The 26,305-nt window shown below is 44.8% G+C and overlaps 1 protein-coding gene across 4 annotated transcripts in view; it reads left to right on the top strand.

The window, feature by feature from the left end:
• Positions 1-24,684, top strand: part of TNIP1 (TNFAIP3 interacting protein 1) — a 236,128-nt gene extending 211,444 nt beyond the window's left edge. For all 4 annotated transcript variants that reach the window (XM_078653618.1, XM_078653616.1, XM_078653617.1 and 1 more), the window contains 3 exons: positions 8,540-8,740; positions 9,820-9,910; positions 23,280-24,684. In XM_078653618.1, coding sequence (XP_078509744.1) covers positions 8,540-8,740; positions 9,820-9,910; positions 23,280-23,323 — 336 coding nt within the window. In that variant the 3' untranslated portion in view covers positions 23,324-24,684. The remainder of the gene's footprint in view (positions 1-8,539; positions 8,741-9,819; positions 9,911-23,279) is intronic.
• The last annotated feature ends 1,621 nt before the right edge of the window (positions 24,685-26,305 follow it).

Raw genomic sequence — 26,305 nt, 5'->3', positions numbered from 1 at the left:
CCAGAACAGTACAGAGAGTGCCTAACAAGCCAAAAGCCCCAAGTCCTGGCCCTACCCAGCTTTTTCTCTGCTTCCAGGCCTTAAGACACAAAAGTCTCTTGACAACAGAACTTCAGATATCTGTGAGTACTCACTTAAGATCCAGAACAATAGAGCAAGCATCCCTGTGATCATTCCCATCCAGCTGACAACATTTCTGACCAATCACAGGCCAGCATACGTCTGCGGTTATCACTGGTTTTAAACTATCTTCACCTTCCAGACCCAATCTGCTTTGTGCCCTTGTTGTTTTTGGGCCCAGGCATTGTGTACAAAGGGCTGATAGTCATCACCTGGTTGTGCCAAGAAAGACTTTAGACCAAGGGCCAGAATCCTTGACCCATACGTTGGTAAGCATACATCAACATGTACATCACACACACACTGTACGGCCCCCACACACTCACTTCAAAACCAGGCAACTTTTCCTTTCAATCAAATGCCAATCCACATACACATTCTGCCAGTAGCTCAAGCCAATAACCTTCTCCTTATCAACACATACTCCGCAATCATGATCGCTGTTGAAAATAGATGTCTGTCATTGATCACAATCCAGATGCACTATTTATCATAGAGCATTGTTGTAGCTAGACGGTAGGCTCATCATACAAGAGGTTGTAGCCAGTCAGGTAGAAGTGAGTTCTTTACCTGAAGGTCTTCGGGTATGAGGTAAGTACATTTTAGGCCCTTATGGTACAGCAACATCAGATAGGTCCTCCAGAGGCATTATTCTCCCTCCAACTGTCCCTATCTCCTAGCTTCCTCTGCAGACAACAAAATAAAGAACATGTCAACAAAGGAATGAAGTAAGACAACTAGGCTGTGACAAACGTAGCACAATGGACATACAAACCTGCGACCTCCTTGGACATAAATGAACACATACAACATTTATGCATGCAGGATGTAAAATCGCAGACAGCCATTTATGTGACAGCCAGGATACTGAAACCACTGGCTTCCTTCGAAAAAAGGTTTCCCTGCCATCCCCAAGTGTAAACATTCAAAGCTCAAACAACACAAACAGAAAGTTTAACCATACATCACCTTAACTCAAAACTTCCTTAGGGACACTCCAAACCAAGACCTGTCAAACATTAACTGTCCTAGACAGCACCCCCAGACATGAACCTAACATTACTAAATTACGCAGGTAACACAAACTCAACTTTCTGACTTTCTCCATTTTCCACAAGCAACACACATTATCCTAGAAGGACAAGACACTCCACCACACACTCACATACAGCAGTGCAGCCCACCACTCCAACATGCCCCACAAACAGTTGTACTACCTGACCAAACCAGCATGACCAGGTACCAGGAGGAAGAAAGCACTCAATCTGCACCCAGTACTACACCCTCTGGAAACTGCTGCAGAAAAAATCAGGAATCCTCTTAACACAGCGATGGTAGCTTCCAGTAGACTCATAATCAAAAATGTTGTTAAAACAGAACGATTAAACACTACAGTAGTCCAGCAATTTAATCACTGACACCAGACCACTTCAGAAGGCAAATAACTCATCAACCAAGGACCGAAGCTACACCAAACGCTACCATTCAAACACAACACTGATTGACTTCATGTGGGGTGGTGGAGAAGCAGACCAGGAAGCAGGAGTGTCTAGTTTAGTGGGTTTATTGCTGTACAGAATGGCACTATAGTTTTAGGTAAGACAGTCACTCAACAAGACTTCCGGTACAATGCATTCTGGTATTTGTAGTTGGCTTCTCGGGATTCCGATAGTGCGGGTCTCCTTGTCAGCAGGGTTGGGCGGTCTCTCGCCAGTGCTCGAAGGAAAAGAAAGAACAAAAGAAAGTCCCGTAAGGAAAGGCTCTCGGTCTTGTACGTGTGACGCAGGAGCTGAGGGGAAGTGAGGGGAGGTCGACACCACTACCTTCACCAGTGTTCGCTTACAAAGCCGGTATGCCAGGGACGGTCGCGGCCCAGAAGGACTCCCGCCTCTATTCCCCGCCCCTGGTCCCCTCTAATGCGCGACCCCACGCTGAGGAAATGCGCCCCCGTACCTTGTGGAGCCACGTCCCTCCGGGGCCGTGGCTCGAGTTGTCGCGTTGCCAGGTAGGGTCTGGCTGCCCGTCTGTATCTTCCTTCGTCCTCTGGTTCCCTGCTCCTTGCGACGACTCCGCTGTCTCTTCCTCGGGCAGGATTCTTTCCGACGGCAGGACTGAGTAGGTTCGGGCCAGCGTCCTTCCTTGGCGTTCTCCGTCCGTTGGATCAGGTGATCGACGGCCAATCCCGGCAACCTCCCATTTGAAGTCCTCCGGCCCACGTGACTTCTCAGAGTCTGGAAAGCCCGTCGAGTTAAAGGGCCAGCTCCCCGTAGGCACACTCTGAAAGAACATGAGAGGAGATGGGGAAAGATGCTCCGACATTCCGGTTTGTACATCCAGTCCATCCTGCTCCTCCTCACACTTCATAATACAGAAACTGAATAAAACTGATCACCAAACAATAACAAACGTACCCTGTCTCCTGTACCAGACATCTATCAAACCTTCTCGTTTGTACAGCTTGTCATCTCAAGTGAAACTTGTGGCTTTCACCTTTAACATCACAGGGTAAGACTTCCCAACATTTTCCCCACATGGGGTACGCTGCATAGCAGCTTCTTGCAATATAGTACTTCCCTTCTTCCACATTGCATCCATGGAGTACTCGCCCATGCAAGTTTTAATGACACGAAGTTACTCTTTCGCAACTTAGTGCAATATAGGTGAACTCCTCTGTCCATCTTTTTTATGGCATGGTTCTACACCTCCCCTAACTTTGCATACCTCACTGCATACAGCCTCTAACCTCTAGAGACAGGATGGTACTCTTACTGATTTCACCCCAGGATGGTACTCTTACTGATTTCACCCCAACACACAATTGAGTCAGCTACATTCAAATCTCTTGTGACAGAGTACTACTGTTTGTCACAACCGCATTGCTTGGAAAAGCACAACATATCATAACCATACAACAACACGTAGATGAGTACTACATTCTCTTCCTGGAGCTGCTAAATAGGCTTCTTATGGAGTCAAAAGGAAATGCTCATACCATACTCCCAAAGCAATTTACAGGTGGATAATTTAAATTCCCCAGCCTCTCTTGTAGTGCTAATCATTCTCACACCATTAGCATGGACTGTAACTCCCAAGCAACAAAAACTTAAACAGAAACTAACTAACCTGACACATGCATTCAAAATGGATGTATATGGTACATGCCAATCTGCAAGAATCGCCAAACCGTGTTCCCCAAACATGAGTTTCACAGTTAGTTCTACAATTAATATTTCTTATCCGAAGCACATACACCATGAATGCAGAATCGCCTTGCTGGTTACTTAACTGAATATCCTATATTTCTCTTTTAACATTGCAAATGGACAAATGCCAGGCAGGCAATATTTCAATTTCCCATTAGTTCAGGACACAGTGTACCTTCAAACAACATGGTTGATTTCTATCACCAGTTCCTTGGAGATAGTTTTAGTTTTCTTTCTAAATTAACCAGGAGGCATTGGTTAGGCTGCAATAAAGTTCAGCTTACTACTATCCCTCATGATGTTAAAGTCTACATACCCATTATTTCCACTCTGACACCCAGATCTGCAATCCAAAGCATTGGTGAGGCTCTCTCACAAACAAGTTGTGCTGCTATGTCCACATACATGGCATCCTCTTCCAGGACCAACACATGCCACAGAGCAAATTCCCTAGCTTCCTGGTGCTGCACATTGTCAAAACACCTTTGTCCATCACGGTGACCTCCGCACCAGGAGCGGTGTCGTCTCCTGTGGTCACTCCATGGTAGATGCAATAAAATATGGTTAAAAGCACAAAGGAACCTCAAAAGGCATGGACTAGCCTGCACCACAGTGTGATTAACTGAGAGATCCTACTGCTCACTCGCCAAGTTATGCTTTCTCTAAAGAGAGATTTCCTGTCTCTTCATGCTGCCTTCTCAGTGCTGTCATTTTATTATGTTCTATTACTCTGCACTCTATCACAAAAGGTGTATAGGCACATGATTTGATATAGGAGGTAGTTAGAGCAGCTCAAATCCCTGTAGCGGTTGAAATCACTCTTCCAAAAGCTTGGTGAAAGAGCCAGGTTTTTAGAGGTTTCTTAAAATCCAGAAAGGAAGATAAAATCCTTTTGTGACATTGGGGAGGAAGCCCACACTTTGGTTGCTGCCACTGAAAAAGAACTACCACTCTGTGTTTGTTCCTTGAATCTGCAAACTGTTAGACAGTTAGTCATAACACTGTCTCCGTAACATTGTCCATAAGCTTAGGACTATTTATCGGCATACATATCCTCAGTTTATAAATCCCCTGAGCAGGCTCCTTATCCTTGCCACATCATGCCCCGCCTCCTCACTGGGCTCCTTCTGCCCAGCATGCTGAGTCAACAGCACTTGCTGGTTGATTTGTGGTTGAAGAGCCCCAAACAAGTTCTCCATGACCACAGGGCCATCATCCTTCTCCGAAAGCCCACCTGCCTTATTAGAAATTGCTCCCAACTGCCACCAGAATCTTACTGCATTTTCACTCGGGTCATTACCAACTTGTCACCAAAATGTTGTAGCAGGAGAGCAGGGTTTTCATACAAGATTCTAGAGCTACTCAGGTGGGAGGTAATTTCTTTATTTCTTGTTAGACCCTTAGGTTAGAGCAACAGGTGGTAGGTCCTGTCAGGGCTCTATCCTGTCCGTCTCGTGCAGCTTCCACTTCAGACCACATACCAACATTCCTTTGCATCATTCACTGTCAGCATTCCATATGCTAGCTCAGACATACAGGGAGTGGGACTACTCGGGATACTTTTATACACTTCAAAAGGATGCTATAAACTTGCTACCTGAATATTCAAGATGTACGTCACAGCAAAGCATATGGTAGTTGACCCATGTGAACCAGAAAACATTGTTTTTGTTTATAGACCATCGCCCACTCTAGTAGTGTCATGCTTCATCATCTGGTCGCATCCTGATCCCTAAAAACCAGGATGGGCTCAACAATATTCCAGGGAGCACTATAAGGTAGTTGCCTGCTGGGGTCTTCTAAAGGGTATGCCTTTTTTAATAATGGGTGTTTGTTGTATGGCTGAAAATCTATATGTGGAGTGCTTATGGGCTATGATGGCCCTACACCCCTATCTATATCGACATGCTTCAGCCCATGTTAGAAAAAGCCCACAGGGGTCCCAGGTTTTCATCAGGACTATATTTATGCCCCGAGAATTGCTGATTTGTTATCTCAGTAAGTCAAATCGGGTCTGGGGTTGCTTGCGGTCCCTTCTGCAGGGGGCCAGCCCTGGCAGTTCGGACTGGACGGTTCCTATTGGAGCAGAACCAAGACAGATTTGAATACGTTTTCAATGACCCAGTGGGAAAAAAATGATGGTCTGAAATGTGGCCACAAGTGATTGCCAGTGATTGAAGTTAGTTCATGCATGCCTTCCAGCACCATGTTGTGTTTTTTGCTATTGATGCCCTAAATGTGCTGGGTATGCCCAGACTTGGGTTTATGCTTACTATGCCATTTGACTTGGGCATTACCTAACTGACAAGACCTGAGAATGTAAAAAACTTTTTCGGTTTGTAGTTGCGACCGGCATGAATCGCTGGTGGGGGGCAGGGGTCGCGCGGGGTGGGGGGTAATTTAATAAAATGTAATAAATAAAAAAACTTACCTTCACCGCCGGTCCCAGACTCCTGTTCTCTGCTCACAGGAAGCAGAAGCAGAAGCAGGTAGCCTACCTCTCAACCTCTAAACCAATCACAAAGCTACAATGGCAGCATTGTGATTGGCTAGGACGCCGTCCTTACAGGCGTCTATGGGGAGGCCGTTTTCTTCATGCAGGCTGTGCAGCAGCCTACATGAAGAAAACAGAGAGTCCTATGACTGGTTTGGTCTGCCCTGGGGCCGACCAACCAGTCAGCGCCCATAACGTTGGGCTAGCCAGTCCTCCCCAACCCGCCTGCCCAACCACCCAACCCCAATCCGGCATACCCTTCTTCTGCCTTCTCACAGTGCGAGAAGTAGAAACGTAAAATGGTCTTTATACCATTTTACGTTTCTGCTTCTCGCACTGCGAGAAAGCAGTGCGGTGCCGCTCGGACGCCCACGTGAAGGAGCCGCCCTTGTGGGGTTGTGTTCTTATCTAGAGAGGACCTGGCCTGGAAGTTCAGGCTAGATTATACAGACTTTGTGGTTCTTGCTTACTGGCATTTCTTCACCAGCACTGCAGCGCCCAATTAAACAGTGCCGCAGTTGCAGGTGGCAAAATGCCAGTCAACAAGGTGAGAAAGGGAACTGGGACATGGGGTGGGGCACCAAGGGGGAAAAAGAAAAAGCATTGACCCCGCTGTTGAATGCAAGTCAGTGTTTGCCCCTTTGGTGAAATGACTGCAAAGCCACTGTTCCTATTGGTGCATGAACAAGACTGATTTGCATAAGGTGAGTCTCTGTCTAGAATGGCACGGTGTATGAAAAACATTTGTCTGGAATGCAGACTAGATTGCAGTAGACTTCATAAGTGTGATGGGTATGCCCAGACTTGGCTTCATGCTCACTGTGTGACAGAACTCAAACTATACCTCCATGATGAAAACTAAGTGGGTCAAAACCAGTCTGATTTTGCTTGTGTTCCTCTTATTGGAGTAGAACCAAGACTGATTTGCAAAAAGCGAGTCTCTGTTTAGAATGGAACAGCGGGCAAAAGACAATGGTCTGGCATGCAGCCCTAGTGATTGGCAGTGTTTGAAATGAATTCAAGCATTCCTTCCATCCTTGTTGATGTTTTACACTTCATATTTTCGGCATCTCTGATGCCCCCATCAACCTGACCTACAGAACCTCTGGAACCAACAGGAACTTCATTAAAGAACTCCTAAGCCTATTCCTCCATGTTGCCTTCAATACTTTCTTTCCTCAGAAACTTTAACCTATCCGACAACTCTAGCACCAAGACAAGGAAGGAATCCATCAACATATTGCTTAACACCCTTGAAATCAAATGTGGGCATTCCAAAGGCAACACCCTCGATCTCATTTTGCCATTCCCGTCTAATTTCTACACACCAATCCACTGCGCTGAGATTAACATAGGAATGAAAAAATAACTGTGTACAGTGTGAAAGGTCTCCCCATGGGTGCCCTCCAAGAAGACCTCTTAAATCTGTCTAAAACCTTCAAGACCACATCAGATGCCATCACATTCCTTGATATCTACAACTCAACACTGAAATGTGTAGAATACAAAGCTTTCCTAAAAATACGACCCTCAGTACTGAAACCCTCAGCCCTATGGAACACCCCAGAACTCTCTGACAAAAAGTCCCCCATTTGCAAACTGTAAAAAATACTTAGCCAGACCAAAGTTCCTGACAACCTCCCCAAATTAAAGAACTCCTTCATGCACATAGAACCCTTATCTTCCATAAAGCCACATATAGGTAAACCGTAAGCCAAACAACTAACAGAAGCAAAATACACTACAAAGCCACCAAACACCCTCTTCACAATCCTCCCATCATCCATCAGTTATTTGGCCTCCTGTTGTTCCTTGGGCCGCATGCATGGGGGCATATGTTGTGCCTCCCATGGAATTGCACCCCTGTACCTGCACGGTGTGGCATGCATGACACGGTGTATGCCACACCGTGCAGGAACATGCTGCAGGCACTCTCTCGGCGGCAATCTGCATTTTAGGCTCTCCTATGTGCCTAACAGACCACCGGCGTGAGACTACCTCAGCACAGCCTGCCTGACCTGGATTAAACTCATAATCCGGTGAGCAGGCCCACAACAGCTTTGTCGGTCCTCTTGCAGACACAAGATGGTGGAATTATGCACTGCATGTGAGGCAATAAAAGCTTCAAAATTCATAATTATTGTTTCGGTAAGTAATTCTATTTTTTAAATTTATTTATAGGGACAAACTTTTCTTTAAGATGAGACTAAGTGTTGTGCAGTGTGCTGATGTTTGTGAGTCAGATTTAATTGTTGTCTGCCTTCAGTTTCTACATGACCTTTGTAGTTTGTATATTTCATAGATTCATATGTTCACTGGCATTTTCTGCATGCTTGTGGCTGGATGAACCACGAAGAGGGAAAAATATGCATGGATGTGAAGTTATGAAAGATACAACCCTACTGGTATTGACAAGTAGCTAATCTATGTTGGCCAAACTGTGTTTTGTAAAGTACTTCACCTGGAACATGCTCTACGAATAACCAATTGTTGCTATATGTCAACGAGGAAGAATATTCAAGCCAGGGTTCTTATGGCCATTCAGGGTTCCTTAGGTCATAATTCCATGTTGTACATATTTGTCCCTTATCCAAAGCTTAATTTTTTTTGCCAGCAGCCGTCTTTCATTAGCTGTAGTCTGTGTAAGCTGCTACCTGTACAAGCTGTTTGGCATAAGACAACAAAGGACCGGTGTAATGCTTTACTCTTTTTCTTTCAATAGTCGCAGGTTGTGGCTGAAAGGGTACCACCAGAGCATCACCCTGGCACAATTGGCCCCATGTACCCGCCATATCAGTACCCTTATACGCCACCTATGCCTCATGCAGTGTACCAGGGCTTTGACGATTGGCAGATCCATTTCCCACCTACAGCACTACCAGCTGAACGCCCTCCGGTGCAGGATTCCAGACACCTCCCTCCGGTAGGGACCATTGAAAAGTTATTTTATACCTTCATTGCTATGCAAACTTGCCGTCACATTGATGTTTCCAAGTATGTGTAGACGATGCTTGTGTTGGAAAACGAGAGTAGCGAATTAATTTGAAGAAATCTTTAACTTGTCCTCCAAGAGGGCACAGGCCTAGGAGGAGAGGTCCGCCTAGTGACGAGATGGGGCTTGGTTTCAATATGTTACATGTTCTTTGATATGCTGGAAGACGGTGTTTGAGGGTCTTTTTCCACAATGACTAGACTCTTTCCTGGGGATTACTCACTGTGTGCCAACAATACACTTCTGTCTTAGTTCTCAAGGTCTTTTCCTGTCCTTTTTTACAAGGTGCTTTCCTGCACTTCCCTTTAGCCAAGGAATTCACCTTGTTCTGCAACACTTCGACAGCACACCCTCAATTGCATTTCGTGTGTCTTGACAGTGACACACTATCTTATGGTGCCTTTCTCACACACCACCCCGCTCCAGTCGTGTTCTTTGCTCACCTCATTTTGTGTAATCCTTGCACTCTGTTGTTGAGGGAGAGGGGGGGGGGGGGAGGGGAGGGAAAAAAGAAAAGAAAAAAAAAACACTATGTCGTCATTGGGTGATATTTCTTATTTACCTCTGCTGATGCACTGCAAAGCCGGTGCTTTCTGTTCAGTCACATGCACCCTGGGTTGCCACATTTTCGCATGATAGAATATCAGCAGTATGCTCGTTTTATCCACACAGACCCTGGCAAATTAGTGGCCTTATTCCATAGTTCAGTAAATGCTGTTTAATATCATGTCTTATTGTGTCTAACATGCTGTTTATCTGCACTTTACACAGATAGCTTGCTCTGCCTTGGTGGCTTCCAATATTTGACTCTTATCTAACTCCTTACTCCTCTACTGACCATTTCCCCAGCAGCTGACCACACAAAAGAGCTAGGAATGTACTCTTATATCCGACATCCAGTTATTATTAACTGGTTGTCCACACACAATGATATGCTGTCAAGATCAGCTCAGATTCTACAGTCTGGGAAACCTCTATTGTGTTTCATTGTTGTTGCTTTTTCAAAACAGCCTGACTACCCCTGGTGGTTGCCATGTCGCATTGCTCGGAATATGCCTCCCTGTGGAGGGGATGGGAGTCAAGGGATGACCAAAGACTCAGGTAAGAGTAAATTCTGCTTTTGTGATCTGAAATAGTTCCCAGGGAACAGTCCCAGTGTGTTCAAATGAACAAAACCCGTACTTATGTATCTCATGATTGCTTTATGGTCTTCGGTATGGTGTAACGTCTCTGTGGACAACAGGATACTTTCATATCGTGAAACTTCTAAAAGAAGTCCCTTCTTGACAGCCCACAATCAGACTTGCTTGTAATCAGGTGCATTGGGAATAGAGACTCGGGTATTTATTCAAGACTGGTATTTTATGTAATGCTATATGTCACTAAAGCCCTGGAATATCGATTTTTTCGGTAAAATATAATTTCACCTTTCTGCATATTTTACTTTTTTTTAATTACCAGCAAGCGTTCGGTGTAAAAAGTGAATGCTGATTACCATCTTGAGAAGCTTCCTAGTGCCTTATGGGTGTTTAGAGCAGTTGAACCACCAGCATTGCTAGATCCATGCCACATTTATATGGTAACAACTAAACGTGCACATTAGTTCTCTTTGAATTTGCCACGTGCAAATTTATCGTATCTGTAGAACCCAAATATCTAAGCTGTATCTAGCTTTGTTGGACATACGCCAGACACCCTTGTAGTTTAGTATCATGCAAATTACAAGTTTACTAATGAGCGCAAAACGTTATCCATCCAAGGGATTTGCTCATTAGTTGTCTTCCCCCAAAATCAATGTTTGTGTGTCTTTTGTCTCCTCTCCAGTTCTGCAAAGCGTCTCTTCCACTTATGGCGTTGACCCAGATAGTTTCAGGAAATGTGATGGGAAAAACCAGTGTTTTGTCTGTCCATAAACTTCAGAATATTCCGATCACAATGTATAGTACAGCAAATTCTTATTTCTTGTAAGGACTATAACTCAAATTGTAATAGGATTTTTGCAGTCTAGGTTGTGGTTTTAGGAAAGATATATTTCTGGTTGATGATTTTGATTTCTATTAAGGAGAAGAAGTGGAACCATTTGCTAAAATATCAGATTCCCGGGAACAGATCTTTCTTTTGTAAATTAGTTTTCAAACAAATATAAATAGCTATTGCCTTTGTAGTCTTTAATTTATTCTGTTGCAATACCTCTATTTTACTTGTTTATTTTACTTTGCCAAACATTGAACTTTGGATTATTAAGATGTTTAAAATCGGAACAGCAATGTATAAAAAAAGAATCCAGAGAAGTGCTTCCCAAATGTTTTAGAATGACAACCCAATTTTTAGAACTACAAACGTTATTTATTTATTTATTTATTTATTTATTTACTGCCATTTATAGAGCGCGTACAATTACCCTTGGGCGTCTCGGCGCTGAAAAGTGCATTGAGGTCTCACCTTGATCAGGAAGTACGGAAATATGAATCACTGATTGAATAACCATGTTTTCAGTTTTTTTCTAAACTGGAGAAGTGTGGGACTTGCTTTTATATGGTTAGGTAAAGTGTTCCAGAGTCTAGGGGCTGCGATTGAAAAGCGGCGATCGCCCCAGGAAACTGTTCGACTTCGTTGAACAACTAATTGGTTAAGAGAAGTGGATCTGAGAGTTCTGGATGGATTGTAGGGAATCAGTTGATGTTTGAGGTGACGAGGTCCTTGATCCTGTAGGGATTTATATACTGTACACAGAGATTTAAATTTTACCCGATTGTGGATGGACAGCCAATGGTAGCTTTTAAGCGTGTCTGAAATAGGTGCAAACTTGGTTTTTTTTGATAGAACGCGAGCGGCAGCATTCTGCACGGTCTGTAGTTTTTTGATGACTCTACTCGGAGCATTGAGCAGCAGACCGTTGCAGTAGTCTAACGAAGTGAGCACTAAGGAGGTGACCAAGGTTTTTGCTGCTGAGTCTGGTAGATAAGGTGTGATTTTTCTTACCATTCTAAGCTTGAAATGGGCGTTGGCTGCCACCTTATTTGCATGGGCCATAAAATTAAGCTGGTCATCGAAAGTAACCCCTAGGTTTCTGACTTTGACCGTAGGGCTGGGGGGTGTACCCAAGGCCGATGGCCACCAAGTAGCCGACCACGCTGGGGAGAGATTACCAAAGATGACCACCTCCGTTTTAGCGGAGTTAAGCTTTAGGCAGTTCTTTGCCATCCACTCGCCGATAGCAATCATCCCACTTTGGAATCTCTCTGCCACCCTTTGTCCGTCGCCCTTTATAGCCAGCACCAACTGAGTGTCGTCAGCGTATGAGGTTAGGCCCATCCCATGTGCTTTGATGACACTGGCAAGGTCCGACACATATATATTAAATAGTGTCGGACTTAGGGATGAGCCTTGGGGGACCCCACACGGCAACGACAGGTCCGCCGACTGGAAAGGGCCCACTGTGACCGCCTGCGTTCTGTTGGCCAGGAAAGAGGCAAGTAGGTCCCTGGCCGTGAACGTAATGCCCATCCTCTCGACACGGTTGACCAAGATCTTGTGGTCAACCGTGTCGAAAGCAGCTGACAAGTCAAGGAGAATTAGCAGAGCAGTTCCTCCTTGATCACGGATGACTCTTATGTCGTCAGCTGCTTTGATGAGAGCGGTTTCCGTTCCATGATGTTTGCGGAAACCGAACTGCGTATCATCAAGCAGATTGTTGTTTTCTAGGTAGGCTGATAGCTGCTGGTTCATAGCCTTTTCTATGACCTTAGCTAGAAAAGGGAGGCTAGCTATAGGGCGGTAGTTTTTTAATTCTCCTTTGTCTAAACCAGGCTTCTTAAGCAGAGGCTTGATCAGGGTATTTTTTAGTGAGTCAGGATAAGATCCGGATGCCAGGATTGTATTACAGACCATGGTAATAATTGGGATTACTGTATCCGATACCTTGGCAAGTACGGAAGATGGGCAAGGATCCAGGGCGGATCCAGCTTTGATCGTTGTTACTATGCCCTTGATCTGATCGGTGGTGAGGGGACTAAAGCAGGTCATGGTGGTTCTGGGAGTAGTCATGGGGGTAGTGGCGCTACTACTAACCTGATCGGAGTTGAATACTTGATAAATGTTGTTGACTTTAGCAAAAAAGAATTCCGATAAAGCATCACATAGTGTTTGCGATGGGGGTGGGTTAAGATCCGGGGCATTGCCAGCGAGGGTTTTGGCAATGTGATATAACTGTTTGCTGGAATTTTTGGCAGTTTCTATGTGGCGTGTAAAAAAATCCTTTTTTGCAGCAATTAACATTGTTTTATAAGTAGCGAGAGCTTTCTTATATTTTTCCTTGTTTTCACTGTCGTAAGTTCTTCGCCAGTGTCTTTCCCTATTCCTGGTTAATTGTTTTTGAGTTTTTAGTTCTGCTGTATACCACTGAGCTTTGGGCATGTTTCTATTTTTGGATATTGATTTGGTGGGTGCCAGCTGAGTCGTGGCTTCACCTAACCATTTTTGGAATTGGTTAGTTGCGGTGATGGGGTCAGTGGATAATTCCGGAGTTGTGGAGTTGAGAAGAGACATTAGATCGTTGGGATTGATATCATTCCATGCTTTGAAAGTGCCCATTTTCGCTGGGGCGGCTTTAGTTCTCTGAGGACCTTTGATGGTGAGTCTACTAAAGATGACTGAATGGTCAGTCCAGGTCATAGGGAGAACTGAGGTGATACACAATCCTTCCACGTTCGTAAAGATTCCGTCCAGCGTATGGCCTGCCAAATGGGTAGGAGTTTTAACCAATTGTCTAAGGCCCATTATGTCTAGGTCAGATACGAGGGCGGCGGTGTCCCTGTCACTGAGAAGCTCTAGATAGAAATTAAAATCTCCCATCATCGTGGTAGAGTCTTCCGATGCTATAGACTCAGTAATATTGCTAAGGTTGGTAAGAAACGCAGATCTTGTCCCTGGGGGTCTGTAAATCAGTGTTCCCCTAAAGTTGTAGGTGGGGGATAGTTTTATATCAAACAGCATGGCTTCGCAAGAGTTGATAGGTTTCACAACACACCTAGGTTTAATGGACATGAGGCAGGTGATTTTTTTTTTAAAGCATCGTGTGGCAGTGCACTGTTCTTTACAGACAGCACATTTTCTATTGAAATGTCCACTACATTTTCACAAACAGACAGTTTTTCTGATAAAACTATATTGCACACAAATAATAATGTATACAATCGGGTTTCAGTGAATATTTTTCATGTCTGCATCATCAAGTAAAGTGTTTCATTTGCTTTGATCTTGTTAAAATCTTTGTTCCTATTACATTTCAGAATGACAAAAAATGTGCTCCATTTTTACTTTGTCAACTGTTTAATGTGTTTAATTAATTTGTAGTTATTTACATTTTGTTGTGTGCTATAAAAAAAACATTGTGCAGCCTTTCCTTTCACACTCCCTGTACCCCAGCAAGATTGTCACATATGTCACTTTACTTTTCTTTCTCTGACTGCAAAGTGAGAGGAGTTTGTATACGCCAATCCTCATGGAAAAAAAATAAGCACTAATTTGTCAGAATACATACATAGACTGACATTTGACCTCTGTCTTTGAAGCACAACAACTACAACAAGATAAATACAAAATGTAAAGGCATCTTCACTTATTGTGTGGACTTTCGCAACCCATGAAAGATCAGCTTATAACTCAACGGTCCGCGGCCCACAGTTTGTGAAATACTGATGTAGTACCTTTCCAGCAGATGTTTAACAGAAAAGTTCTGGTTTTTTTTTTGTTAAAAATGACAGTTCAGTTCTGCTTTTGATTATGTGGATCCTGCAGTGAGGGCTTTAGTTTTTACCAAAGGTACAACATGTACACAGGAAAACTGAGAAGAGAAATCCTGATTGGGTGGAATACAATTGGGATTTTGATGCAGTCCTGGAGCAGAGGCATAATTGTTCAACAACAATGGAATTAAACTGTGTTGAAGAGCCTGCATCAAGTAAATGAAGGATATGTTTTAGTTTTCATTACCCCTGCCAGATCGATAGGATATTTTACACATTAAACACATGGTTGTTGCTTTACCCTAAAGCATAGGCGAGGAGTATAATGTAACAGTTCAATTGTTCTTTTGCGATATACCGCAGTTAGTGCACCAAATGACGCTGCATGTTCAGATGTATAATGATGGCGTCCATTAATGCTTCTGGCAATACCAATAAGTCTTGCTTATATGTCCTACATAGAATAGAGACATTGTGGTGCCATGGTTACATGCATGCAAAATAGAGAAGCTGAAAAGGTGCTAACTTGCAACATAATTGTGGCATTTAAACAATGTGGTTCAAAACAAGAAAAGAGTGAAAAAAAACTCTAAATTAGACAACCAGAGCAGAGGAGAGGTAAGTATACAACACCAATTAGGTTTGTATAGAAAGCCCTCACTCACCAACCTGGTTGGTGACATGCTTCATCATCGGACCCCACTGGGAGAGGCCGAATGCCTCCCCAGTGTGCTTCAACGCCAGATTTACTGCGGAGCGGGTAAAGTGGAATAGTGAGTGCTAGGTGATAGTGTTGAAAGTGAGATTAAAAATGTCGAAATTGTATCAAAAATGATTTATTACTTGATCAATTGGACATATTAAAACAATGTGTTGGAAAGTAAACCAAATAGATTGTTTGGCTGTTTCCAATAAAATTATGAGTGGGTCAACATGTTTCTGCCAATGTTGGTGTCAAATTACCTGGCATTCGTCAGGACCTATGGTGGACTAAACCCCGGTGGTATGGGCACGCTAAGGCCCACCCTAACCTAGGGACGTGAAAGTGAAAAAGAAATGGAAAAAGTGCAAGAAAAGGAAATTAAATAATTCCCTTTGTGGTACTCTCAGGTATGGAGACCAAAAATTGTATTAAAATGCACTTGAATGGTGAGAAAATATCACCACATGGACCGCGGGAGGGGGGTGGTGGCGAAATCGGCACACCGCCCACGATGCCAGGCACCCACTGGAACCCTGCATGCACCCTCTGTAACCGGGTCCCGGTTTTTCATTTCTTTTTCAGTTTCACGTCCCTAGGTTAGGGTGGGCCTTAGCGTGCCCATACCGCCGGGGTTTAGTCCACCATAGGTCCTGATGAATGCCAGGTAATTTGACACCAACATTGGCAGAAACATATTGACCCACTCATAATTTTATTGGAAACAGCCAAACAATCTATTTGGTTTACTTTCCAACACATTGTTTTAATATGTCCAATTGATCAAGTAATAAATCATTTTTGATACAATTTAGACGTTTTTAATCTCACTACCAACACTATCACCTAGCACTCACTATTCCACTTTACCCGCTCCGCAGTAAATTTGCCGTTGAAGCACAATGGGGAGGCATTCGGCCTCTCCCAGTGGGGCCCGATGATGAAGCATGTCATCAACCAGGTTGGTGAGTGAGGGCCTTCTATACAAACCTAATTGGTGTTGTATACTTACCTCTCCTCTGCTCTGGTTGTCTAATTTAGAGTTTTTTTACACTCTTTTCTTGTTTTGAACTCTGTTTTTGGGGACTAAGAGTGTATTGTTACGTTCTCCCTACCTCTCCTTTTGTTGAATTGAATTTAAACAACGTGCACATCCGCAATACTAGTGGGTCAGCAGTAGGAACCTCATTAGTGTCTTGAGCAAGACCCGAAAAATTAATGTCTTTGTTGGTCTGGAGAAGAAAACAGACTAAGCTTGTAAAAAGATTGGGCAAGAATAGTCCTTATTTATCAAAAGCACCCCTGTACCTACTAGATAATTATGACCTAGATTCATTTTGGGCAGTTATCAAGCAGGGCGTTCAGCATAAAATCCTTATGCTGGTCAATCTGGGTTTGGCCTTTTCTATTCAAAAACCATAATTACCGTATACACTCTCTTAAGCCCTCTTCTTTCCAGGAATCTGAATGCTCTTGCTCACCCACCTTTCACCTTGAAAGGGAGTGGGAGAGAACTGCAGATCTGTCCTAGTGCATCTGCTGTCTTAGCTCTTGATGGCATTAGAGTCTTTACGATATCTGCACTCAAGTCTTACAAAGTCAACATAAATTCAGACCGGGAAACGCTTTATTTTCACTATGTATTATTTATGTATAAAAATCGGATAAAAAGAGCAAACCGGGAGCCTTGCTCATAAATGCTTTGGCACTTGTATTTGTTTGCACGAATTTGACATATTACATTGATCAAGTATATTAAATACCTACCTCACTTCCATGAATGTGCCTATTTTTTGCTTAGCGTATCAATCACCTGTTTTAAAAAAAAAAAAAACCTTCTGTTTCTATTTTAAAACGTCAATATTACTGGTTACTGTTATAAAACCTTCTCATTGTTTCAGGAATTCTCAGGAGTTTCAGGTTAATATGGAATTTCTTAGCTGCTGAGCCTCCTTTGTGCATGGGCACATCCCGGGTAGTAGACACTCTGCATGCCTACCCCTCTCTCTCTCCCACATCGGGCTGCATTCTGGATTGTGTTGTCAATAGAGAACAGGGTCTTGCAAGTCCCCCCCCCTTTTATATGGCTTTGTCAGTCTCTAAGTCTGCTGTTTTCTCTAAACATACAAATGCATAAAATGCTAGGCGTTGTCAAGTTCCCAAAATAATGTGGACAATTCTAGGTATATCTAGATATTTTGAAAATAGTTACATTTTCCAATTACAGTTCAGATTTTTGGTGAATATGGCCTTTTGATAGCTCCAGGCGTATCTGAATATTCATTCGAACCTGTGTGATCTGCTAGGCTGATTTCAGTGGACTAAGAACACAGCAGTTGATTTTCGTAGCACTTAATTTAAGTCTGTGAACCCATAAGAAAAAATGTTCTTGAACTTGATGTTTATGGGGATATTGACACTTTTGGCCCTAACATCATGATACCTAGACTGCTGCATGTGGTTGGGGTCTTAATCAGCTGAAGTTGGCATTCTCACTTTCATCACAGACTATCTATGTGCCCTTAGATAGAACTTGCGCAGTTTCTCCTGAAGTCACCTGTGTTATACCTTTAGTGTCTTGCGTCTTGCCTTTTTTTGTTTACATTTACATCCAGCTCCCACATCAAAACATTTTGGAGGACTCCAGTCGGGTTCCTGGTGGAGTATCCATCTCTGGCACAATTTGACCCCTTAGGACCTGCCCAAAGTCCCGTACCAACTCCAGTACATACGTTTACTCCAGCTCCAGGAACTTCACCGAGACGATCATAGTTGAAGTTTTTACATATGCGGCCAGCGCAAAAAGAAGTTGTGGGGCTGATCCCAGTGTCGGAGCCCGAACAAACTTAAGCCTGTTCTCAACTGACTCCATGCTACAAAATTACTAAAGCAGAACCAGTCATCATACAGAATTCTCTCTACCAGTACTTCTACCAGGGTGGCTGCACCATCTCTGACTCAATTATCTTTTTGGCTCTGACTCTGAACAAGGTGTCAGAGGAAGATGATGATGGGGAGGGGGACAGTGATGCCCCCCTCTCATTAAACAATGCCACTTTCATATGGATTTACTAGAGGCTAATGGTCTTGGTATCTCCCCAGACACAGGAATGAACTCACCACTTGTGCCATCAATGGAAGACAGTGTATCATTTGCAGTAGTAGTCCAAAAGACAGCTGAGGTTGTGGAATTGCAGCTGGCTTCAGTCGTGGCCAAGACTAATATCCTTATGGAAATTGTGTAGTCTGGACCACTTCTGTCTGAGCCCGTCCTTCCCTTTAATGAAGCCATCACTGATACATTGATGTACACTTGATCACATGCCCTGTTGTGGCCCACCAGTGAATAGGCAGGTTGCCAGGTATCAAATGCTGGACGTGGTGAACATGATTTTCACACTAACTACCCCAGGCTTCAAACAGCAAGGTGAAACACAATTCATTCTCCATGGCTCCTCTGTATAGGGAGCCCAAGAGGATTGAGGCATTTGGAAAATAAATGCTGTCCTAGGCTATCCTGGCATTGAAATCAGTGAATGTAGTCCATCTATTGCGTCACTACACATATGCACTCTGGGTCATGTCCGTGAGATATTTCCATGTGTCCCAGAAAACCTTAGGGCCTCTCTGATTCAAACAATTCATCATGGTCAGGATGAGGCCAAATACATATGCCAAATACATGTGTTGACAAACATATTACTGATTGCCTGAGAAGGGCCGTTGGCAACTGAGTTGTGTTCAGCACCATGCATGGATGTGTTCCAAAGGAATGTTCTTGAGATATACAAACATCTCTCATGTATATGCCATTCGATGACTCGTGTCTTCTTGGTGGAAAATCTGATTCTACCCTGGAGCATTTTAAGGACAGAGCCATTGCGCAATCGCTTGGTCTCAGTGCTTGGGCTCAAAAAATTCAGATTCCACTCCAGGGGGTTAGCACTTAGACTGCAACAATTACTGCAACTGCTGCAGCAGTCACCCCAGTCATGTCAAGACCAGGGACGTGGGTTTGGCAGGCAATGGGAAGACCAACAGTATCAACTGTCCTCCCTGTTCCCTTTCCCTCCTACAACAGCCACATTACGCTTTAGAGAGGGTTCTAGACTCAGAAAGAGGAGAGTGTTGTTACTCTCATTATTGCTTTGTGCTGACTAAGAATGAAATGCCCATTCTCTGTGGCCTCCATATAGGTGGTGAGACTTTGAACTGGGAGGCAGGCATCTACAGCCTCCAAGTCCTTGAACAGGGTGCCCTTAAGTCCTTTGCAGCACCCCACTAAGAATTCAGTCTCCCATCCCATCAGTCCTGACAATATTTGCAGCTCCAGCATTGACGCAATTGTCACCTGGGTGAGCGGCCCTGTGTCCTCCAGCCCTCTCCTGTAGCTACCTTAGATTGTGGGACCGCTTCCGCAGGGGGATGTCTGGCTTCTATAGCCTTTTGAGCCACCATCTTCACTCCCTGCCCCTTCTAAATAGCCTCCGTATCACATGGCAAACCTGACTTCAAACAGAATATGAACTGGATGACTGGGCGGACCTTCTGGAGGCAATGGATCACGGGGCCCAGGAGGCACGATTCAAGATCTGTCTCTTTAAGTCAGGGCATGACTGGCACTGAACTTCCATAAAACTGTGGGCAGCGAGCCTGTTATCTCATGCAATTTGCTGGAGCTGCTCCTGCCTTCAGGGCTGTCTACTGCATGCGGCTCTCGCCACAGCTAAGATCTGCATTCTCCACCACTAGGGTTCCCTCTTCCCACCTCTCATGATGAATGACTTTCAACAATGTATCAGACAGCCTCCAATGAACTGGTCATTTATAGCCTACAGGATACGACAGAGACCTCCCTCCTCACCTGGGCACCTTTCCTCCAGGATGAAGCCCTCTAGCTCTAAGTTAAGAGCGCTCCTGTCCCCAAAAGGGTGACCAGATTTTATATCACACTGACATTGCCCTTGAGATCCCATCTGGTAATGATCCTTAAAGGTGCTGGCCTATTTCTCCCACTTTCCCCTCCTGCCTTTTCCACATTTCTCTTCTTCTTTGCCTCATCTTTTCTTTTTTCTCTCTTCCCCCTTCTCTTCCCTTTCCCCCTCCACACACCGGGTGTGTGGATGCAAGTATGAATTCCCTTTTTTCTTTTCCTCTATTCACTTCCATTTCTCATAATACATTTTTGTGGTCACCCCCCCTCATCCCACTGACCATTCTACGTACAGATGTGGACCCGCGTGTCCTCCTTAATATTGCCTATCCTTTTCTTTCAGGGGCCCTGCCTCATGGGAACACCACCTACCCCTCGGTTTCTTCTTGCCCTGTGTTTTTTCGTACAGTATTACTGTTTCACATATGGTACCTTACAGAGGCGCAACTAGAGTCAAATTTCGGGGGTGGCTAAAAAAAAAATTCGGGGGGGGGCTGATTCTTCAAGCAAAAGTCAGAGTGGAGCTGCAGGGGCTCTAAGCAGGGGGGGGCATCAAAGCCTCATTAACAAGCAAAAGGTCTTTAAGAGACCTGTGAAGTACTCTGGTGCAGCTGTGCATGTGCCCGGGAAGCTGTCTCATCCCGGGCTGACCCACACGACGGGGGGAGCTGAAGCCCTTTGAGTCCAATGGCCGTTGCGCACCTGGTACCTTATGTTCCCAGTCCCTCCTACCCCTATACACTGTTGTGTTGTAATCTGCTAATAAAGAATGGTGAAACAAAAAATAAAGAAAAAGGATGAAGGCCTACATTCGATCTTTGACCTCTGAATGTCTTTATGCGGAAGAGCAAATTCAAACCGCTCACATTAGCCCAGATCTTGGCTGTTGTGGACTTGATAGGTCGGGATGGGGGCCTTGTGGAACAGGATGGTGTCAAAACTCATATTTTTATATACATATCCTTCAGTCCCGCAAACGTTACCTGGGGTTCAAGCTCAGAGCATTTTCAGTTTGCAGGGCTTCCCTTCAGCCTCAGCGTCCACTAAAATGATGACGGTGGTCACAGCACACCTTCGGAGGTTGGGGATACCAGTATTCCCTATCTTGATGACTGGCTGCTGAAGGCGGGCTCACCACAAACACTGGTAGACCACCTCCAGACGACTGCGAACCTTTTGAAGTCTTTGTGGTTCATGACCAATGAGTTACGTGGATACAGTGCAGTTCAATCCTTCCCTCCTCTACAATGAGTCCAGGATATTCAGGCTAGGGTCCCGATGCTTCAGCCTCAAACCTGAATCTCACGGAGAGTAGTTCTAAGGCATCTTGGGCTCTTAGCCTCCTGCATCTTCCTGGTTGACTATACCAGTTGTCTAATATGGGCTCTGTAATGAAATCTGAAGTTCTGGTGGACCCAGCACTGATAAAATCTATTGAATGCCATTCAGATGTCAAAAAACTGTTCACGATTTGCAGTGGTGCTGCTCAAATGCAGTTGATCCAGCAGCAGTCCCATTTCCCTTCCCCACACGGAGCTGATGGTGGTGATGGATGCAACAGTACTGGGTTCGGGAGGTCATCTGGGGGAAGTGGAGATCAGAAGACTCTGATACAAGTCCAGCACTGGATTTGCAGGCTATTTGTCTAGCGCTGACTGCTTTCCTGCCATCCATCAAGTGGAGAGTGGCTCTTGTTCACATGTACAACACCACAGCCATATTGTGTTGCAACAAGCAGGGCGGTGTGGAGTCCTCGGTAATGAGCAACAAGGCTGCGCACCTCTGGAGTTGGTTGAAGCATCAGGGAATTTCCCTGGCCATGAACCAGTTGGCGGGAAGCTTGAATGTCATTGCTGATGAGCTATACAGGTGACGTCTAGTAGATTACAAATCGCATCTATACCCTAAAGTGGCTCTGGCCATCTCCAGACTGGTGGGGAAATCCAGCCTGATTTTTTCACCACCATTGAGAACTTGCAGTGTCAAAGGTTTTACGTGCTGGATTTTCCAAAATGACACTCATTAGGAGATGCATTTCAGCTAAAATAAAAAAAAGTGGATAATGGACTCCTGTATGCCTTCCCGCTCCTGCCTTTTCTGTCCCAAGTTCTGAAAAAGATCAGGAGAAGTGTGGCTCAGTGGTTAGAGGCGGCAGACCCGGAAGCTGAGATCGACCGTGGACCAGGGTTCGATTCCCCGCCTCGGCGGGTCTCAGGCTCAAAAATTCCACGGACTCGACAATTCTCGCTCTGGTGCCCACTCAACTCACGGGGTCACACTCTGCGACTCTGGGCAATAGCTTGCTTAATCTCCACTACGGCCCCTCGCGGCGGGATGCCTGGCTTTCACCTTGTGGACACCCTGCCGGGGTTTCTCACAGGGGAATACCAGGACGGGTTCCCTAAGCAAGCGCCGGGACGCTTACGGGCAGCCGTGCGCTTTACAAGTCCAATACATTTACACATTTACACATCAGGAGCGAGCTGGCCAAGTCATTTCAGTTTGGGTCACATCATTTTGGACTCCGCTATATACAAATCAGTCTTGACCCTTCTCCAGTCGAAACAGTCTAGCCTCAGCTTCCAAGTCAGGTCCTCTTTGAACCGAAACACAAGCATCCCAGGACCGGTTTCACCCAAGTTATTGGTTCATCAGCCTGTGCACACTGGAGCTGGGCTATACCTGACTGATGAGCCGGTCCGGGTCATGGAGGACCTGGCTTTGAAGTTCTGGCTGAACTAGCACCTTCGGGGTATTCTGTTAGGTAGAATAGCCACTAGAAAGATCATTTCCATTCTGTTGGTTTAAGCCCTGCAGAGGCCATCATTTGTTTGATTGTCCTTGATACTGGATGAGAGATAACTACAAGGAGCCGTTCGGTACTTTCATAGCCCACTATAAACCCTTCTGTTTTTTAAGGAATGAAAACCTATACTTGAAAAATCTGTCAGAAAGATTACTTTAAGACACAGTTGCTTCACTCCACTGAAGGTCTTATTTTAAAGGATTTTAAGAAATGTAATAATGTTGGGTCTGTTTTTTTAAGGCATTGTTTGTTTCCTAATGTCATGTTTTTCTGTCTTTTCGCAGATTCTTCAGGAACTGCAATTCCTAAAAATCACCAGCCAATGTGAGGCCTGCAGACCAGTTATTTCCAGAAGCACGTTGTTGTATTGTGTTCCTATATAAACCTATATAAAAATATTTATATTTTGCTTTCCTCCAACTTCACTCTGCATCTGGTTATCTGTGTAGAGAGATGTTGGGCATTGTACGGATTTTTATGCTCAGTTCCAATTTTCTTGGCATCCTATGCCCAGAACAACAAGTGTTTTGCTAGAATGCTGGCACTAGTCTGAAAGCGTAGGGGAGGTGGCCAACCGGTGCAACACTCCAAGAAAGGTTGTCAAATGTTAATTTAGTTTGCATAGGGTTGGGCAATTGAACAACTGGCCCGTGCAATGGGAAAAACACCAGACCAGGGTGAAACCTGAAGGACACCAGCCAAAATGCCTGCCTTGGCATGTTAGCAGGGCATCTAAAGGAAGTGTTGATTACTTTAAGCACTTGAGCCAGGATGTTGCAGGTCTCACTGTGGGCACAGCCACCCTATGCACACCTTCTATCTGCCTTTGGTGTTACTAACTCTGGAGTTGCTGCAATAACTCCATGGAGGGCAAGGTCACAGAAACTGGTCTCAATGGGTCCACTGAGGAGTGTTTAGTGGAATGCGTTGGGGTGCCAGCAGTCTTACCACAAGCATTACGATATTTTGCCATCCATATTGGTCTTTCCAATTTATATGGCAGATAAATCAATTTGCAAAGGCAAGGCATATGCAACATATCATGAAGGAATCCCATTGTGTTTCTCTAGGACCGGAGACTTCCAACCAGAAGGAGCAAAGACAGATGTATTTTTCATTGTGAAGGTTTCTCACAGAATAATTGTCACTGCTAAGAGTGGAAGTTGATTTTTTTGAATTGGGTATGAAGTGGGCAGGAGAGGACACTGAAAAATGTAGCAAAGGCTAGCCTTGTATGAGGGGCAACTCCCTAACCCAGTTGGCAGGGTGCCACTGCATATGGGCACTCGCCTGGTTTGATTGTTAGTTGATAGACAATGGTTAATTAAGATGTCTCCATTATCAGCGTTGAATGTGGATGCTTTTGGCCATGGCAGGTTAGCCAGGAAACTTCACCTGTAGCTCCCGTTTCTTGAGTTCGGAAACGGCATAAAGATGTTGAAGTCCTTCCTGATCGTATCTATACAGCTAAAGTAAGATATCTATCCTTCTTGTACCGTTTTCTTCTTGCTAAAGCAAGAAAATATGAATTTTAATCTATTTGCTAAGATTTATTTCTTAAAAGTGTTTATTTTCTTTACCCATTTATTTTTCGTTATTGCAAGAAATATTAATCCCCAAATTCCTAACCTGAGAAAAAGAACGATGGTTCTGAAGTGTGTAAATTGAAATAAACAGAAATGAGTTTGACCTATCTTTGTTACGTCTATTTTTGCATGTGTTCACTGGTTAGGACATAAAAGAAATAGTCACAGACTTGGTAAGTGACAACTCATGCTTGGTTCTACACATAAACACTAGAGGTCTGTGCTCTTCTTAGCTCTGTTGCATGGTTAAACAAGATTGCTCTACTAAGAGCCAAGATTGCATTTATCTCACTGAAAAAAACGATTTTACTACAAGCTGGGTATCAGAACAAAGAGATTGACAGAATGTAGTTTTGAATCATTTGCCTAGTTTAGATTCACATGCTATGCATCATCCCCTGTTTAGAGATTGGGACAAGCATCCTGGAGTATGCCACATGATTGCATCAACCTGAAGCCGGCAGGATGACTCAGTGAGTTTCATACTCGCTGCTGAAACATTTGGTGATCTGCTGGCCATGTGTTCATTTTCCAGAAAAGTAGACTCAGCCCTTAATTCTTCTGATTCCAGTAAACTGAGTATTGCTAAACATGCTAACAGTACCACTTGTTGTTTACTTTTGTGGCAACCCACAGTGTGGTTCGAGGCATGTGGGCAGGGCCGGCTCTAGGCTCATGGTGGCCCTGGGCAAGGAGCATAGGTAAGGGGCCCGGAAGAGGGGGTCCGGGCGGTGCGGAGCGCGCAGGCCAGTAAAGAGGGGAGGGGGTCCGGGTGTTAAGAAGTGGAACAGAGCCGGAGGCCGCCAAATCCCTGCCAGGGGCCACCACGCAAATATGTATCCATCCTCAGAGGATTAATATATTATGGATATATATTGGCGTGGTGGCCCCTGGGGTTTGGTGGCCCTGTGCAGGTGCACAGTTTGCACATGCCTAGAGCCGGCCCTGATGTGGGCTGCTGAATTCATATCTATAGCATAGATCGCCGCCTAGTGTTGGGTCCGGATGATTGCACATTGTTGTCCTGGAAGAGTCTTCGAAGTATCACGAGATAGGTGGCTCCTCCCCTGGACTACAGTGCGCATGGGCATCGACTCCACCCCCAGATTGTTTTTTCCCGCCATTGTGTTCGGATGCATATTTGATCACTCAAGATCGGAGTCGATAGAAGCTTTCCTTTAGGCCCGGAGGCCTTTCCTATAGCGTCGGTATTGTCTTGCGTTCGGTGCCCAGCTCTGTTCCGGCTCAGTTCCTGAGTCGGACATCCAGAGGAGTCGCGTGGCTCTTCGGTGCTCGAGGCCCAGTCGACGCAACCCGACTTATTCGACGACACATCATGGAACGGTTCCCGTTCAAAAGGTGCCCCGTGTGCAACTCGAAGTATCCCCACATCGATGTCCACCCGGTGTGCAACAAGTGCCTGTCGCCGGATTACGACGAAGCCAACTGTATGGCTTGTTCCCGTTTTTGCTCCAAGAAGACGATTCGACTTCGGCGCGTGGCGCGCCAGGAGGCCCAGCAGACGGCCCCTGACCCGGTGAACATTTTCGAGGGGGAAGAAGCAAACAAGCAGGAAGATCGAGAACCGATTTCAACTCTAGCGGCGGAGATCGACTCCAACTACGACGCGGACTTCGAAATGCTCAATACAGAAGACGTCGTCGACGAGGTAGGAGACGACAATGAGGCCTATGGGGCCACGGAAGATAGCTCAGGTGAAGAGC

Source organism: Lissotriton helveticus, chromosome 7, assembly GCF_964261635.1.
Source record: "Lissotriton helveticus chromosome 7, aLisHel1.1, whole genome shotgun sequence".
Lineage (NCBI taxonomy): Eukaryota > Metazoa > Chordata > Amphibia > Caudata > Salamandridae > Lissotriton > Lissotriton helveticus.
The sequence above is the reverse complement of the archived record's forward strand: the minus strand, read 5'-3'. Positions and strand labels throughout refer to the sequence as shown.